The following is a 15,541-nucleotide window of genomic DNA, read 5'->3' as shown; positions in this document are numbered from 1 at the left end:
ACAATCATATATCACAACTTGTTCAGCCATTCCCTAGTTGATGGACAATCCCAGCACTGAGTTCTTAGAACTCACAAGGAAAGTGAGGATTAATAATAGGAATGAAACATTTTATTTTATTTCATTTTATTTTTATTTTTAAACCCTTGCCTTCTGTCTTAGAACCAATATTGTGTATTGGTTCCAAGGCAGAAGAGCATAAGGACTAGCAAGTGGGATTAAGTGACTTGCCCAGGGTCACACAGCTAGAAAGTGTCTGAGGTCAGATTTGAACCCAGGACCTCCCATCTCTAGGCTTGGCTCTCCATTCACTGAGCGACCCTGCTGCCCCCAAATGAAGCATTTTTTAAAGCTTATAAATAAAAGTAATATGGCGTCATGGATAGAGTGTTGGATCCAGAGTCAGGAAAATGGTGTTCCATCCTGCCTCCAACTCTTTCCAGGTGGGTGACCATAGGCAGGTCATGTAACCTCTCTTGAGCTGTCGCTTCATCCCAAGGTTGTTGTGAGACTCAATAAACATGATGTAGACATCAAGCACTTCATAATCCTTAATGTGCTCTGTAAATAACTGCTCGTGTTATTATCATAGCAGCACATAGCATAGTGCTGGGCTTGGAGTCAAGAAGAAGAAGGATTCAAATCCTGTTTCCACCATTTAGTACATGACTTAGTCAAATTAATTTCCTAGGCTTTAGGCAATTGCCTATGATATATCTACTAAGACTTATCCAAACTGAGGGATTGCAATCTATGTCAGCGTTCTTAGTCTACTTAGAATTTCCCCTATCATCATAATGAATTCACAGATACTTTTGTATAGTTGAGTGTTGTTGTGAGGAAGATTATTTAGTTATTAGCTTAGTATTAGTATTAGACCTAGCAGGAAGGGCTGGAGAATTCTACATGGAATGGGGAAGCAGGAAGTGGCTCTTGCTCTCTGAGAAGGACTCCCTGGTGATTGGGACAAGCAGTAACTGATTCCCTGGGAGACCTCAGAGCTTGTGGAGTTGCACCCTGATTCCCTGGGATCCTGGAGTGTGGTGAAGGTTGGAAGCAGAGGACATCTATCCTGCATGACAGCACTGAGAGTAGGGAGTGATCTGCAGTCTGGTGGACAGCTTGCAGACTTCCTCTCCCTACTGGGCTACTTTGGACCATCAGTTCTGGAGGAGTTGGTTCCTGGCATCCTGAAAACATCTCTGTACTCTACTGTGAGGATTCCCACTCCAGTACTGTTATTCTCTGGGCTCTGCCTGGCTTAGGTCTTAGATTAGTGTAGATAAATCCCTTCCCTGACCCTGGGGTTTGCCCCTAGTCTGAAGAGTGTAATAACCCCCATTCCCATCCTTATTCTTAGTTGTCCCTGATTAAAAGTGTTATAAAACTCTTGCTTTTACTTGCTGGTTTCCATAGGCCTACACTGGATACTGCAGGGTGGCAGTTGGGCCTAACTGCCACTTCAGTAGCAGTCACCTCCTTGGCAGTAAAACCTGGTCTCCCAACCCTGTTTGGTCCTGTCCATCTGTCATTCCTGTCTACCTCACCCCATTGTGAACCCACAGACAATTTAGTTAACTTCCCTGGTAATCCTCCATTACAATGTTATTGTTGTCATTGGTATAAAAACTGCTTGCTAAGCTTGGCAATAACCCTCAAGCTTAATCCTTCACTATGACAGTTTAATTTGGGGCACCACATCTTAGGAAGGGCATAGAATAGAGAAATGTATAATATTCCATTACAGTCATGTTCCTCATTGTTTGCCCATTTCCCAATTGATGGGCATCTTGTTTACAATTCTTTGCTATCACAAAACTACTGTATATATTTGGGTATATATGGAGTTTTTCTTCTCATCAGTGACCTCTTTGGATACATGGGAAATGGACAAAAGTGAAAACATTCTTCACACTTATGCAAGGCTCTATATAATAATCTTGAGGAGCAGATTATAAGCAAAGTGCTTGTTTCTTAGAGAAATTTAACCAGTTAAAAATAGTCAGCCACTAATAAGGTGGTTAAAAGAACCCAGAAATTTTCTGGGACAACAAATTTTTCCTCTGCAATCCGGTTAAGAATGACTGGCAGTCAGGGGCAATGCTGGTTTAGATTACAGACTTTGCAAAGCAGGAAGGAAGTTGCCACAAGATTATAAGCATTTTTGTGTCACAAGGCAGGTAAAAGAGAGAGAGGAGGAAAACAAACCTGTAAGGAACTTGGCATGTAACCCAGCAAAGCCAGATCATCCCTAGGGCGTTGTGGATATCGAAAGGACAGACAAAGTAGAACAAGTTGGTATAGCAGAAAGGGCCTTGGTTTTGAAGTCAGGAGATTCAGATTTGGCTATTTATTAGCTTTGTTATCTTGGTCAAGTTCTATATCTCAGTTTCCTCTTCTGTAGAATAAGGATGGATAAGATGTTCTCTAAAATTCCTTCTAGAGCTAAATCTTATGATCCTATAAATCAAAGATTCCTAATCTATGTTCTTTGAATTTTAAAATAGATGAGGGCAGCTAGGTGACTCCGTGGATAGAGAGCCAGGCCTGGAGATGGGAGGTCCTGGGCTCCAATCTGGCCTCAGACACGTCCTAGATGTGTGATTCTGGGCAAGACATATAACCCCAGTTGCCTAGACTGCACCACTCTTCTCCCTTGGAACTGATACTTAGTATTGAGTCTAAAACAGAAGGTAAGGGTTTAAAAAAAAAAAAAAGATAACTGTACTTCTGAATAATTGACTTTCTTTGTAATTCTAAGAATTTATTTTTATGTGCTTAAAAAACATTATTCTGAGAAGAGGTCTATGTTTCATCAAATTGCCAAGAAGTCTATGACAAACAAAAAAGTGAAGAATCTCTGCTATAAATGAAATCTGTTGGTGTTTCTGTAGCTATCTGTTTTTCTCAGTGACAATAGTAAAGCCACTGGCGTTTGGAAATTATCACCTTCGTACCCAGTAGTACCAGGAGAAAGAAGAGTTGGTGGAACTTAATAGAAAGTTTGGAATACTGAATCTGAACAAATGCATGCATAAATATTGTTTTTTCTGTTGGGGGTGCCATGATTTTGAGGGCTTTCTGGGTATAATTTAAAGCTATATCAAGGAAAAGAAGTTAAAAGAATAGAAAAGATCACAGAGGGTGGTAAAACAGGCAACAGAAAAGAACAATTATAAAATAATGTAATATTTTTATGACACTTTCATAGGAGGTATCTTTGATAAAAACAGGAGAAGGGACTAGAAGGAACTCAATAGCTGACTACCTTTCACTGCTGAGATTTGTAGAAAATATGAGAATCCACAGTGCCTACTGTTTGTAGATCACATAAACCATTTGAATTAGCAACCTTAGAAACTCCTGGACAAGATTCTCTGCTTGAATATGTTAAACTCATTAAGAATTCCATGATAAGGAGTTAGCACCATGATAAAGGAGCTAGGTGGATTGAAAGCTATGCCTAGAGATGGGTGGCCCAGGGTTCAAATCTGGCCTCAGATACTTCCTAGCTGGGCAAGTCACTTAACCTCCATTACCTTGGAACCAATGTTTAGTATTGATTTTAGGACAGAAGGTAAGATAAAAAAAAGAGAGAGAATTACATGACAATTCTAGACCCTAAGTTTCTTCTTGCTTTTATTTTTGTGTCTTCAGTACAAGGGGCAGTGCATAGTAGAAGCTTAATATTTACTTCCTTCAGGAATGGCTATTCTTCCCATTTTCATTTATTCTGAAAACACTAAGCAATACTAATAAAGATAAGAGAAAGAAATTTTAAAACTTAAGATAGATAAGGAAGAGACAGAATTATCCCTATTTGTTGACAACATTGTAGCTTAGTTGGAAAATTCTAGAGTATCAGCAGAGATAGTAATTGAGACAGTAACTTCAGCAAAGTCTCAAGCAACAAAACAATCCCCCCAATCAAAGCATTTTAATATAATTTAGTATGTTAATAACAAAATCCAAGAAGAAACAGCAGAAAGAGAAATTCCATTCCAAATGACTATAAGATGCATAAAAATATCTGGAGATCAAATTATCAAAGAACAGAAAAGACTTGTATAGATTGTTACAATATGTTCCTCAAGGAAATGAAGAACAATTTAATTAGCTGAAGTCATATTCAGTGCTCATGGCTGGGCCATGCCAATATAATAAAAATAATAATACTAACAAATAATACTAACTAAAAATAATACTAACAAAATTATTTTTCTGTTTTAATGCTATATCAATTAAGTTATCAAAGTGATACTCTGTAGAACTTGATAAAATAATAAAATTAATTTGGGAAAATAAAATATCAAGGGAATATCAAAGGAAATAATGAAAAGAAGTAAAGATGAAGGGGAAAGAACACTTTGAAACCTTAAACTATATTATGAAGCAGCTGTAATTCAAAACTATCTGGTATTGGTTAACAAAAAAGAGAAGTAGATCAGTATAACAGATTAGATAAGAGGCTATCAGAAACAGTGGAACCCAATAACTCACTATTCAATAAGCTGGAAAACATAAGTTACTTAGTAAACCAATATTTTATACCATATTTACACCATATTCTGCAGTACACTCCAAGTACATATATAACCTTAATATTAAAGATCACTATCATACACACACACACACACACACACACACACACACACACACACACACAATTAGAAGAGAAGTAGGTCATATACTTTTATTTTTTAACTCTTACCTTCCCTCTTGGAGTCAATACTGTGTATTGGCTCCAAGGCAGAAGAGTGGTAAGGGTAGGCAATGGGGGTCAAGTGATTTGCCCAGGGTCACACAGCTGGGAAGTGTCTGAGGCCAGATTTGAACCTAGGGCCTCCTATCTCTAGGCCTGGCTTCAATCCACTGAGCTACCCAGCTGCCCCCAGGTCATATACTTTTCACAGCTATGGATAGGAGGCATTTTCTTAACCAAACAAGGTACAGAGACAGTGACAATAGATAGTTTTGACTACAGGAAACTGAAAAGCTTTTACACAAATAAAATGAATGTATCTAGGATAAGAAGGGAAGTGGTTGAATGGGGGAAATCTATGAGTTTGGTATCCAAATGAGAGAGAGAGAGTCTAAAAGCCTTTCCTCAATAGATAAGTCATCAAAGGATATGAACAAACAGTTCTCAAAAAAAGAATTGCAAACTATTAACCACCAGAGGAAAAAATGCTCCAAAACACTAATAAGAGAAATGTGAATCAAAACAACCTTGAAGTTTCACTTTATACCCTGAAAATTAGCAAAGATGACAAAAGATGAAAATAGTCAATATTGGAAGAGTTGTGGGATGCTAGACAAATGAGAGCTTTGTTGATGGAGCTATGAATCAGTACAGCCATTCTGGAAAGCAATTTGAAGTTATGCAAATAAAATGACCAAAATGTCCTTACCCTTTGACCCAGTGGGCAATAAGGAAATAGGAACTCTATAAGGAAGCAAATTCCTCTACTGGCTTTATATCCCAGACAGGTCCTTGATAAGAAAATCCTCATGTATACCCATATACCACAGTGCTTTTTGTAGTAGCAAAGCATTGGAAACAAAAAAAGATGCCCACAATTGGGAAATCAGTAAACAAAATGAGGAACATGAAAGTAATGAAATATTCTGTGCTCTAAGAGATGACAAATATGATGAATACAGAGAAGCATGGAAAGGCATGAAAGTAAATGAAGTAAACAGAGTCAAAATAACTACAGATTGACAGCAGTGTAAATGAACAGAGCAACCCCAAAAAATGGATGTTGTAAATTTTAAAAAAACAAGCATAGCCCTAAAGAAGAGATACAAGAAGACATTCTTACCCTAAGACTCTGATAGGGAGAGTTATCCATTAATATGACACTTTACACATATCTTCAAACTTTTTGGATGTGTTGATCAGTTATGCTGATTTTTTTCCCTATTTTTTTTTTTGGTCTTTAAAATATTCTTTGTCATATGGAGTGGTTCTCTCTGACAGAAAGAGAGAAAGATACTAGTGGCAAGACAAAAGAAATCAATAAAAACGTATTTAAATGCTTGCTTACTTGTTCAGTCAAGACATGATTTGTTTAGAGTTTGCTAAGTTTCATGATATGCTCATCAAAGTCGATGACCAGTGTTTGGGGGATTGTTCTGTACAAAGTCCAAGACGAAGGTGGATTTCTTATTGATGAAAAGGTTCTATTGATTCCTCTATTTGCTCTTTTACAGAACCAATTACATTTAGCCCCCAAGCACCCATAGAGAACCCTAACCACCCATACAGAACAAACCAAATGAAGAATTAACTTTGCCAAGCTTGTTACAATCAACTGAATGGGCAGCCCATTGGGTTAGTCCACTAGTGGACAGTAGTTCAGACCTAGAAACAAATTGGAAGAAGAAAGCCTGAAGTGCATTTGGAAAAATAGGCATCCTTTTAGTATCCCCAAGCTCCTCCCTGCCACTTTAGTGATGCTATATTGCTTTGAATTGTGACTAACTATTGTGATTCTAGAATTAAAACTGTAGATTTCAGCTCAAAATTAGGAAAAAACTTCCCAGTAATCTATCAGTATGCTTCCCAAAAAGCTATCAAAATGGCCTCAAAAGGGAGTGAATTCCCCTCCCTGGAAGACTTCAAGCAAAGTCTGGATATCTATTTGGTAGATATGTTGGAGATGGCGTTCATATATGAAATGGATGAAATGACTTGAGATTCTGTGGTATGGAACTCTTTGTTGGATTGCTATTTCCATCATACCCTGACTCAACCTAAGCTTCCTCCATCTTTGTTTGCTGGTACTCTTGCTATGCTCAAACATTAATCCTCCCTTCTCTTGCCTCTCTGGACTTTGGCTGATTTCTGACTATTTTGGCCAGTGGCTCTTGGTGCTAACAAGTCTCTGGCTCTTCCCTACTGGAACTAGGACAAGACAGGATATGTGGGAGGCAGCGTAGGTCCTATTACTGATTCACTGTAATACCTTGGGCCTCAGTTTCTCTTTCTGTAAAAATGGGGAAAAATAGTCTATAAGGTCCTTCTCAGCTCTAACATTTTATGGTTATCATTTGTAATTCTAAAATTTAGACACAATCTTAGATTATTCTTTCTGCCTTGATGGGCTTGAGTCACAGGAGGTGCATTGTTCTTGTCCCCTCTCTGGTACATCCCGGGACTTTGGAGGTGGATTAAGCTGGCCATAGGTGGTTATAGCCATCCAGATGTCAATCAAGCTGTCATGTGACATGACCTATAAAGCTGTAGACATTGTGTATGCCCATGTGGCACAGTTGATAGAATATCAAACATTGGTTTAGGTAGACCTGGTGTCAAATCCTGCCTCAGACACTTATTAGACTAAATCATTTCACCCCTCAGCTTCAGTTTCTTCATCTGTAAAATCATGGAAATAATACTTACCTTTGCAGGGTTGATATGAAGATCAAATGAGATATCATGTAAAATCCTTTACAAACCTTAAAGCCCAAGAAAATATTAGCTGGTATTATTACCTCTATATGGACACATCTACTAAATCATGTAAATACATGTATTTATGTTATGAATATCTGTGTTTGTCCTCTGGGTCCATGAGCATATACAATGTGAGACACACTCCTCACCCTGTTATTTTCCTTTTCTTCCCCACAGGCTCCACCTAGAAGATAGGATCCAGATTGTCCGCCATGATATCACCTCTGGTATGTTCTCTGGATTTCTTCTGTCTTCCCTCTCTCACTTGGTCCTCAGTATCCTGGCAGATACAGCCGACTCTTGAATCTCTCCATTGGGGTCTCTCCCAAGTATATGACTAAGTACCTGGAACTCTTGCTTTTAGGTTCTTAATTACATTGATAACTCCTCTTAACCCATTTATGGCTGCATACCCTCAAAGCTTAGCTCAGGTGAAGCCTTCCTTGGTCCATCATGGCTCCCCAGCTATTAGCACAGCTTCTAGCCCTGAATCACCTGGTCTTATCCTTCTCTTCATATGTATTATGGTCTTCCAGGGGATTGTAAGCTCCTTGAAGGTAGGTATTATTTTGTTGTGTTCTTGTATCCCCCCAGCACCTAGCACAATGCTTTGTAATATGTTTGTTAAAAAGAAGACCTTTGTTTATGCTTGCCAAAATAATTATTTTTCCTTTCCCTTCCACCACCTGTTTCCCATACTAGAAATCTTATAGCCAGCTCAGATTTCTTCTGGTGCTTTTACTTTCACCAAAGGAGTCATATTATTCATTCCCGGTGGAAAGCAAGGAAGGAGAAAAGACTTGAAAAATGCTATAGTTATGGGGCGTCTCCCCAGCCAGATCTGAATAGTATGGTTTTATTACATAGTATGAAATGCTGTAAATGTTAGATGAAACTTATTTGAATGTAAATGCTAAAATCCTTCCCCTCTACATAATTTTTTGGATTATACACAATACTGCTCTTCCCTTCATGGGCATAAAAAATCAAGAGTTGATTCTAGCTCTTTAGGACATTAAAAAAAAAAAGACTCTACTCTTTATATAGTTCTTGGGGATTGGAAAATCTTGGAAAACAGGGTTTGGGGGCTGATAAATCTTGCTTACTTATTTGCAAGGCTGATTTACAAAGTCCCACAGCATTGATTCAAATCTTGGCTCAGCATCTAGCTACTGGTATTCCTTTAGGCAAGCCTCCTCAGGGCTGGGGTAGATGACGTCTAAGATCCATTCTAGGTCTCCATCCTATGATTCTGTGATCCTTTGGGCCATGCTATGCCATGTAATCATCCTATAAAATGGGTCCTGGCCCTTTAAGAGTTCTGCACCTAAAAATACAAGTCTAGTCAAGAGAGGCATAGTTCCAGTGGGTATAGGAGGGAACTGATTATCCAAGGTGGAGCTGTTTTCTCGGTTTATAGAATGAGAGGCAATGTGTCATCATAGAAAGAGCCCTGCATTTGGAATCAGGAAGACCTGTGTTTGAAATCCGTCTAAGAGACTTCGTAGTGGTGTGACACTGGCCAAGTCACTCTCTTTTAGCCTCAGTTTCCCCACCTATAAAATAGGGATAATGGCACTTAATAGTGTTATTGTGAGGATCAAGTAAAATTATAAATGGAAAATTCTTTGTAAACATTAAGACACTATATCATTGTCAGCTGTTATAGGATTGTAAGCTTATAGAAAGAAGAATTTTTAACCATCATTAAGTCCAACTCCATTTGGAAAGTCATATAGGAAGAGAGTGTCAGAGCAGAGATTTGAACTGCCCATCTTCTGATTCCAAATCTAGTGTTATTTCTTCCTACCTTGCCTGCCTGTCTGTGGCTCCTCGCCCAGTGAGTCATAGGCTGGGTGCTGTCCAGCCCGGAATAGAGGAGTCTTCCTTCCTGATACAGGAGTGAACAGGGAGCAGCTACTTCCATGGGGACCAGTAGACTTTGTGGTCAGCAATCCCCCATACATCTTCCATTGTGACATGGTGCAGCTGGCCCCAGAGATCCTCAGGTATGCGTATCTTCCCATCCTTGGAGGAGGGTCCCAAATAACAGAAGGGAGAGAGGGAGGAAATGAGAAGCATGTAGGGACAACTTGATTAATTTTCTGGAGTTGGGGAAGATGTCATCCAAAAGGGCCAGAGATACCTTTGAAGAAGCATGTTCTCTAGCTTCCTAAAGTCCTTTAGCCCTGGGTCCCATGACTATTTTAGCATCTAAGCAAGTTAAGGTCATGAAGCCTGACTGTGAGTGGATCGAGGAGTGGTGTGGCCCTGACCTTTCAAGCCCAGGCTACAGGAAACTCCAGGAAGCCCCCTTCTCATTTTTCTTTCTCCAGCTATGAAGATACTGACAGTCTGGATGGAGGAGAGAATGGCATGAGGGTGATAAGAGAGATCCTGTCCCAGGCTCCCGTGCTGCTGAAAGACTCAGGGTATGAAAAGAGAGAAACAGGGTGGGAGTTTTCTGGGGTAAGTCCCCCACTGTTCCCCCATCCTAAGGGGATGCCTCATAGGTGATCTCCCTATTGTAAAGATTCTGCCCAGGCTTAAGGCCAGTCAGGACCACCTGGGATGACAGCTTTTCTCCACTGCCTACCCATACGCTCTGCCACTCCTAAGCATGACTTAATGTGTCAAAGCACAGAATAGAAAAAAGCCTAAGCCGATGGCCAAGAGAGCTGAATTCAACTCCTTATTCGGTCCACTGACTTTCCTTTTATGATTTTGGTTAACAAACTTCCTCTAGGGAGCATTGAATTTTTTTCCCTGCAGTATTAGAATTAATACTACATATTTATTGTATCAATACTCTGTATGCCACCAGGGAACATTGAATTTTAAAGCTGGAGGAATCACAAGGATTTCCTTAAACCTCAGTTTTCCAATCTGTAAAATGGGAGAGTTGGATGAAATGCCCTATGAGAATTTTAAAAATAAATAAACTCATTATTTATTTTTAACATTGAGATTTTTTAAATTTTGAGTTCTGAATTCTCTCCCTTCTTCTTATCTCTCCGATCACCCACTGAGAAGGCAAGCAATGTGATAACAGTGATACATGTGAAATCATGTAAAATATATTTCCATATTAGCCATGTTGTAAAAAGAAAAGCAAGAGAAATAAAGAGTTCCTCAGTTTTCTCCCTTGAGATGGAACCCTTTGGAATTGTCTTGGATCACTATTGATAGCTGTCTTTCACAATTGGTCATAAAACTTTTCAAGAGGCATACTCATAGGGGTCGGCTAGGTGGCTCAGTGGACTGAGAGCCAGGCCTAAAAGATGGGTTCAAATCTGACCTCAGACATTTCTTAGCTGTGTGGTCCTGGGCAAGTCACTTAACTCCCACCACCTATTCCTTACTGCTCTTTTCCCTTGGAGCCAAAACACAGTATTGATTCTAATACGGAAGGTGAGGGTTTAAAAAGAGAGAGAGAGAAAGAGAGAGAGAGAGAGAGAGTGTGTGTGTGTGTAATAATGACAGCTCATATTTATTTAACATTAATTAAACTCTGGAGTTTACAAAACATGCCATGTGCATCATCTCATTTGATTCTAACTACTTTATGAGGAAGGGAATATGAATATTATTATCCTCATTTCAGCAGGAGAGGAAGCTAAGGTTCATCTATCCTTTATACTCTGTCATTCTAGAATATGGACCAAGTCAGTCTCACTTTGCCCCATGACCTTCCTCCTTGGAAAAAAGCTTCCTTTAACAAAGGAGCTGAGTTTATTCTAAAGAGAGCTGGTCTCTTGCCAGGATCTTCACGGACAAGGATGCACTATCCCAAGCCATTAAAAAAAGTCATTTGGTCTCTCTGAGACATCCTTAGCACTTTCAAGTTGACAAAGAATATTCCTATCTGGAAAAAAATGTTAGGTGTTGTTATCTCCATTTTATAGAAGTCAAAAACTGAATCTTCAGCCCAGAGTCACATAGGAAATAAGTGGAAGAATCAGGAATTGAATTTCAGTCTCCTTGACTCCAGACCTAGTGCCTTCTAATCAACCTTCTCACCATTTCTTTCCCTCTCCGCAGAAGCATCTTCCTAGAAGTTGACCCTCGGCACCCAGAGCTAGTTGGGAAATGGTTACAAAGCCAGCCTGACCTGGGTCTCTCTCTCTCAGCTACACATGTTGACTTCTGTGGCAAGTAAGGCTTTGCATCCCTAAACCCCCAACTGTTCAGCCCCTGTGAATACCATCAGTCACTGGACCATTCCTATATGGTCCTTGTGCTCCTGACTTTGTTGCTGCACCTTTTATTCTAAGTTGGGTCTCCAGCAAAGGAGATGAGTTATTCTTACTCTCAGCTAGTCAGTTTCATGGCTAAAATCAGTCATCTGTAAGCCCTCCAATGGCCATGATCAAGGCTCGGTCCTAGAGCTAGGCCTAGGCAGTGGTCAGTCTGGGGCCAAGAAAAGAGTTTTTCTCCATTCAAAATTGAGGAACAACTCCACACCTGCTTGTCCCTCTTAACTTCTGTTTTCTTGACTATCCAGGTTGAATTTGAGCTCTGGATCTACAAGCTCTGGGCATATATTCTCCCAGGCTGTTTGAGTTGGCTTTGTCTGCTTGGACAGTCCATCTCTCCAAGGAGGGCCCTTCCTGGGAACCCCAGTGTCCATACATTCAGGCAGAGACTTTCCTTGCTAGTGCCTGCCTTATTTCTTCTCATTTCTTTTAGACCCAGGTTCCTACACATCCACAAGTTGAGAGGTTCTGGCAGTAGGTGCACCCAGAATGTGTGAAACCTCTAGTTCGTGGGAGATTCTAGAAAATCCATCTTTCTAGAATGCCGACGATGCAACAAGAAGCCAAATTGTCCTTCCAGGATTGGAAACCTAGACTCCAGGAGTGCGGGGATGGAAGCTATAATGATGATATTAGAAACTAGGTATTGTTATATTAGTTTAGAGATAAGAAGTAAAGAAGCTTGTTTGAGAAAGAGTTGGAGTTTGAAGCAGAAATTAGAACCAAGAATGGTTTCACTTGGACCTCTAAATGTAGAATACTCTTTTCTTTTAATGCCAAATTCCCCAGGGAATCTAGTGGGTAGGGATCTTCTTTGTAAATTGAGAGCAACCATAGTATGTACACTAACTGGAGATATTTCTTTGAAACACCCAGAAGAATCCCTTAACCTTTTCCCCTGTATTATTCCTGGATACAGTACTATCAGAGGGGGGAAGGGAATAACACCTATCAGATACCAGATGATATTCCAAAAGGCTTATGGGCTACAGATTCCACAAATGTAAGTTTATTAAAATCAGCAACCCCTGTTAAAGTGCTGACTAAAGGAGATCCATCACCATACATTCCACAGTACCCACTTAGTAAAGAGGCCATTGATGGGATCACCCCAATAATAAATTCATTATTACAGCAAGGCATAATAATACCATGCATCTCTTAATAACACCCCAATTTTACCGGTTAAAAAGACCTAAGCTAGATGCCAAAGGATGAATAGTCTATTGATTCATTCAAGATTTAAGAGCTATGAATGATCATGTGGTAAAATCTTACCCAGTTGTACCAAGTCGTGCTACCATCATTTCCTCTATCCCAAATCAGGCAAAATATTTTACTGTGGTTGATTTATGTTCTGCTTTTTTCTCAATACCTATACACAAAGACTCACAAAAGATATTTGCATTTACATGGCAGGAAAATATTCATGGTCCCATTTGCCACAGGGATTCTGTGAAAGTCCTTCGTGGTTTTCTCAAATCTTGAAGTTTTGAAAAATATTCAGTTCAAGGACAATAAGCTCATTCACTTTGTAGAGGATCTACTTCTAGCATCACCATCTGCAAAAGTGTGCCTGCATGATAGTAAATGTCTTCTGTGTGAGCTCTACAAGAGGAGACACAAAATATCAAAGGCTAAACTTCAATGGTATATTCTTTGTGTAGAATATTTAGGGTTCGTGCTGTCTGAGGAGTCGGGAAGCATTTCCCAAAAAAGAGTAGCAGACATATAAAAGGTTAGTGCCCCTAAAACCAAAAGACAACTCAGAGCCATCTTAGGAACCACAGGTTTTTGCAGACAATGGATATCTAATTACGGTGAACTTACAAGACCACTGACTGCTTTAACAAAAGACACTGAGTGGAATCACCTCTAGGAATTGATGCAGAGAGAAAGGAGCAGAGCCAGAAGAACATTGTACATAGAGACTGATACATTGTGGTAAAATCGAATGTAATGGACTTCTGCACTAGCAGCAATGCAATGATCCAGGACAATTCTGAGGAACTTATGGAAAAGAACGCAGCCCACATTCAGAGGAAGAACAGCAGTAGTGGAAACACAGAAGAAAAACAACTGCTTGAACACATGGGTTGATGCGGACATGATTTGGGATGTAGACTCTAAACAACCACCCCAGTGCAACTATCAATAATATGGAAATAGGTCTTGATCAATGACACATGTTAAAACCAGTGGAAATTTGTGTCATCTGTGGGGTGGGGAGGGTGGAGGAGAGAGTAAGAACATGAATCATGTAACCATGGAAAATTTTTCTAAAAAATGAAAATTCAAAGTCGTAAAAAAAAAAAAAAAAAAAAAAAAAAAAAGACACTGAGAAAGATCCACTGAAACTGAAACCAGAATATTTGCAAGCAATTACAAAGTTCCTGCTCTAATTATTGGAAATCTAATTATTTGAAACCATTCTCGCTCTATGTCCATGAGTGAAAGGGAATAGCTTCAAGAGTTTTGACACAGAGCTTAGGACCCAAACCAACATCCTATTGCATATTATTCCAGTCAACTAGATCCCATAGCCACAGGAATAGCTCCATGCTTAAGAGGAGTGGCAGCTACTGCATTGCTTGTTACCAAATCTTCAGATTTAGTGTTAGACTGCCCACTGACACTTTATTGTTTACATCAAGTTGAGGCACTTCTGCGAAAGTTCAGAACACAAGCATTTTCAGATCAACACCTGGATAAATATGACATAGTACTTTTGGGGAATGAACATATAACACTAAAGAGATGCAACACCTTAAATCCAGCTACATTATTACCCGATTTATCAACACAGGGAGAACCATTGCGCAATTGTGAAACTGTAGTGCAATTAATAGAAAGACTTCGAGAAACTCTGTCAGACACACCTCTTGACAACCCTGACCTGATCTTATTCACAGATGGATCATCATATATCCAGACTGGAATAAGATTTACATGTGCTGTAGAAGTAACTGTATTTGAGACCCTATGGCTTGCTTCACTGCCTAGGAACATAAGTGCTCAGGGAGCAGAATTAATCACTTTAAAACATGCATGTGAGCAAATATTTACACTGATTCCAAATATTTGCCATGCCGTCAGTTCTCTCTGGCTTCAGAGAGGATTTTTGACATCTAGTGGGGAAAGAATTGCTCATGCTGAAATAATTCGAGAATTACTATCATCTCTCCAACTACCAAAGGACTTGGCAGTGATTCACTGCAAAGGATATTCTTTAGGAAAAGACTTAATTGCCAGAGGAAATTGTAGGGCGGATATGGCTGCACAATATGTGGCACAAAATGCTCCAGCTTGTATTATGAATCATTCTGTTATAGATACCACAGATTTAGAAAAAGCGTACAATGACAAAGAGGTTCAGAAGTGGGAGCAAAATTTTGGAGCTAGAAAAGAAAATGGGATTTGAATAGTGTCAGTGGGAAAACCAATTCTTCCAAAAGCATTTTACTCTTACATCTGCCAAGCAATACACAAAAGGGTAATTTTGGGACACAAGCATTAATTGATACTGTTAAAAGAACTTGGATAGCTCTGGGAATTAGCACTGTGGCAAATAAGATCTGCTCAGCTTGCTCTGCGTGTGCACAATTCAATCAAACCATATTTAAGCAAGAAGCTTTTGGTGGTCTCTCCACTATCTCACACACTGTTTGAGCATTTGCAAATACATTATATCAGTATGCCCAAATTAGGACAATTTAAATTTTGTCTAGTGATAGTGGACCAACTAACTAGATGGCCAGAAGCTTTTCCATCTAGCAAAAACACATCAAGTTTTGTAGCCAGAACCATGTTGAAAGAGATAATT

The 15,541-nt window shown here is 39.4% G+C and overlaps 1 protein-coding gene across 1 annotated transcript in view; it reads left to right on the top strand.

Moving 5' to 3' along the window:
• The window catches only part of HEMK1 (HemK methyltransferase family member 1), a 34,035-nt gene extending 20,964 nt beyond the window's left edge, over positions 1-13,071 (top strand). The window contains exons 5-9 of the mRNA XM_044676046.1: positions 7,640-7,689; positions 9,363-9,471; positions 9,799-9,894; positions 11,504-11,617; positions 12,152-13,071. Coding sequence (XP_044531981.1) covers positions 7,640-7,689; positions 9,363-9,471; positions 9,799-9,894; positions 11,504-11,617; positions 12,152-12,215 — 433 coding nt within the window. The 3' untranslated portion in view covers positions 12,216-13,071. The remainder of the gene's footprint in view (positions 1-7,639; positions 7,690-9,362; positions 9,472-9,798; positions 9,895-11,503; positions 11,618-12,151) is intronic.
• Positions 13,072-15,541: the final 2,470 nt, after the last annotated feature.

Source organism: Gracilinanus agilis, chromosome 1 (genome assembly GCF_016433145.1).
Source record: "Gracilinanus agilis isolate LMUSP501 chromosome 1, AgileGrace, whole genome shotgun sequence".
In the NCBI taxonomy this organism is placed as follows: domain Eukaryota; kingdom Metazoa; phylum Chordata; class Mammalia; order Didelphimorphia; family Didelphidae; genus Gracilinanus; species Gracilinanus agilis.
Note: the sequence above shows the minus strand (reverse complement) of the source record. Positions and strands in the feature narration are given on the sequence as shown.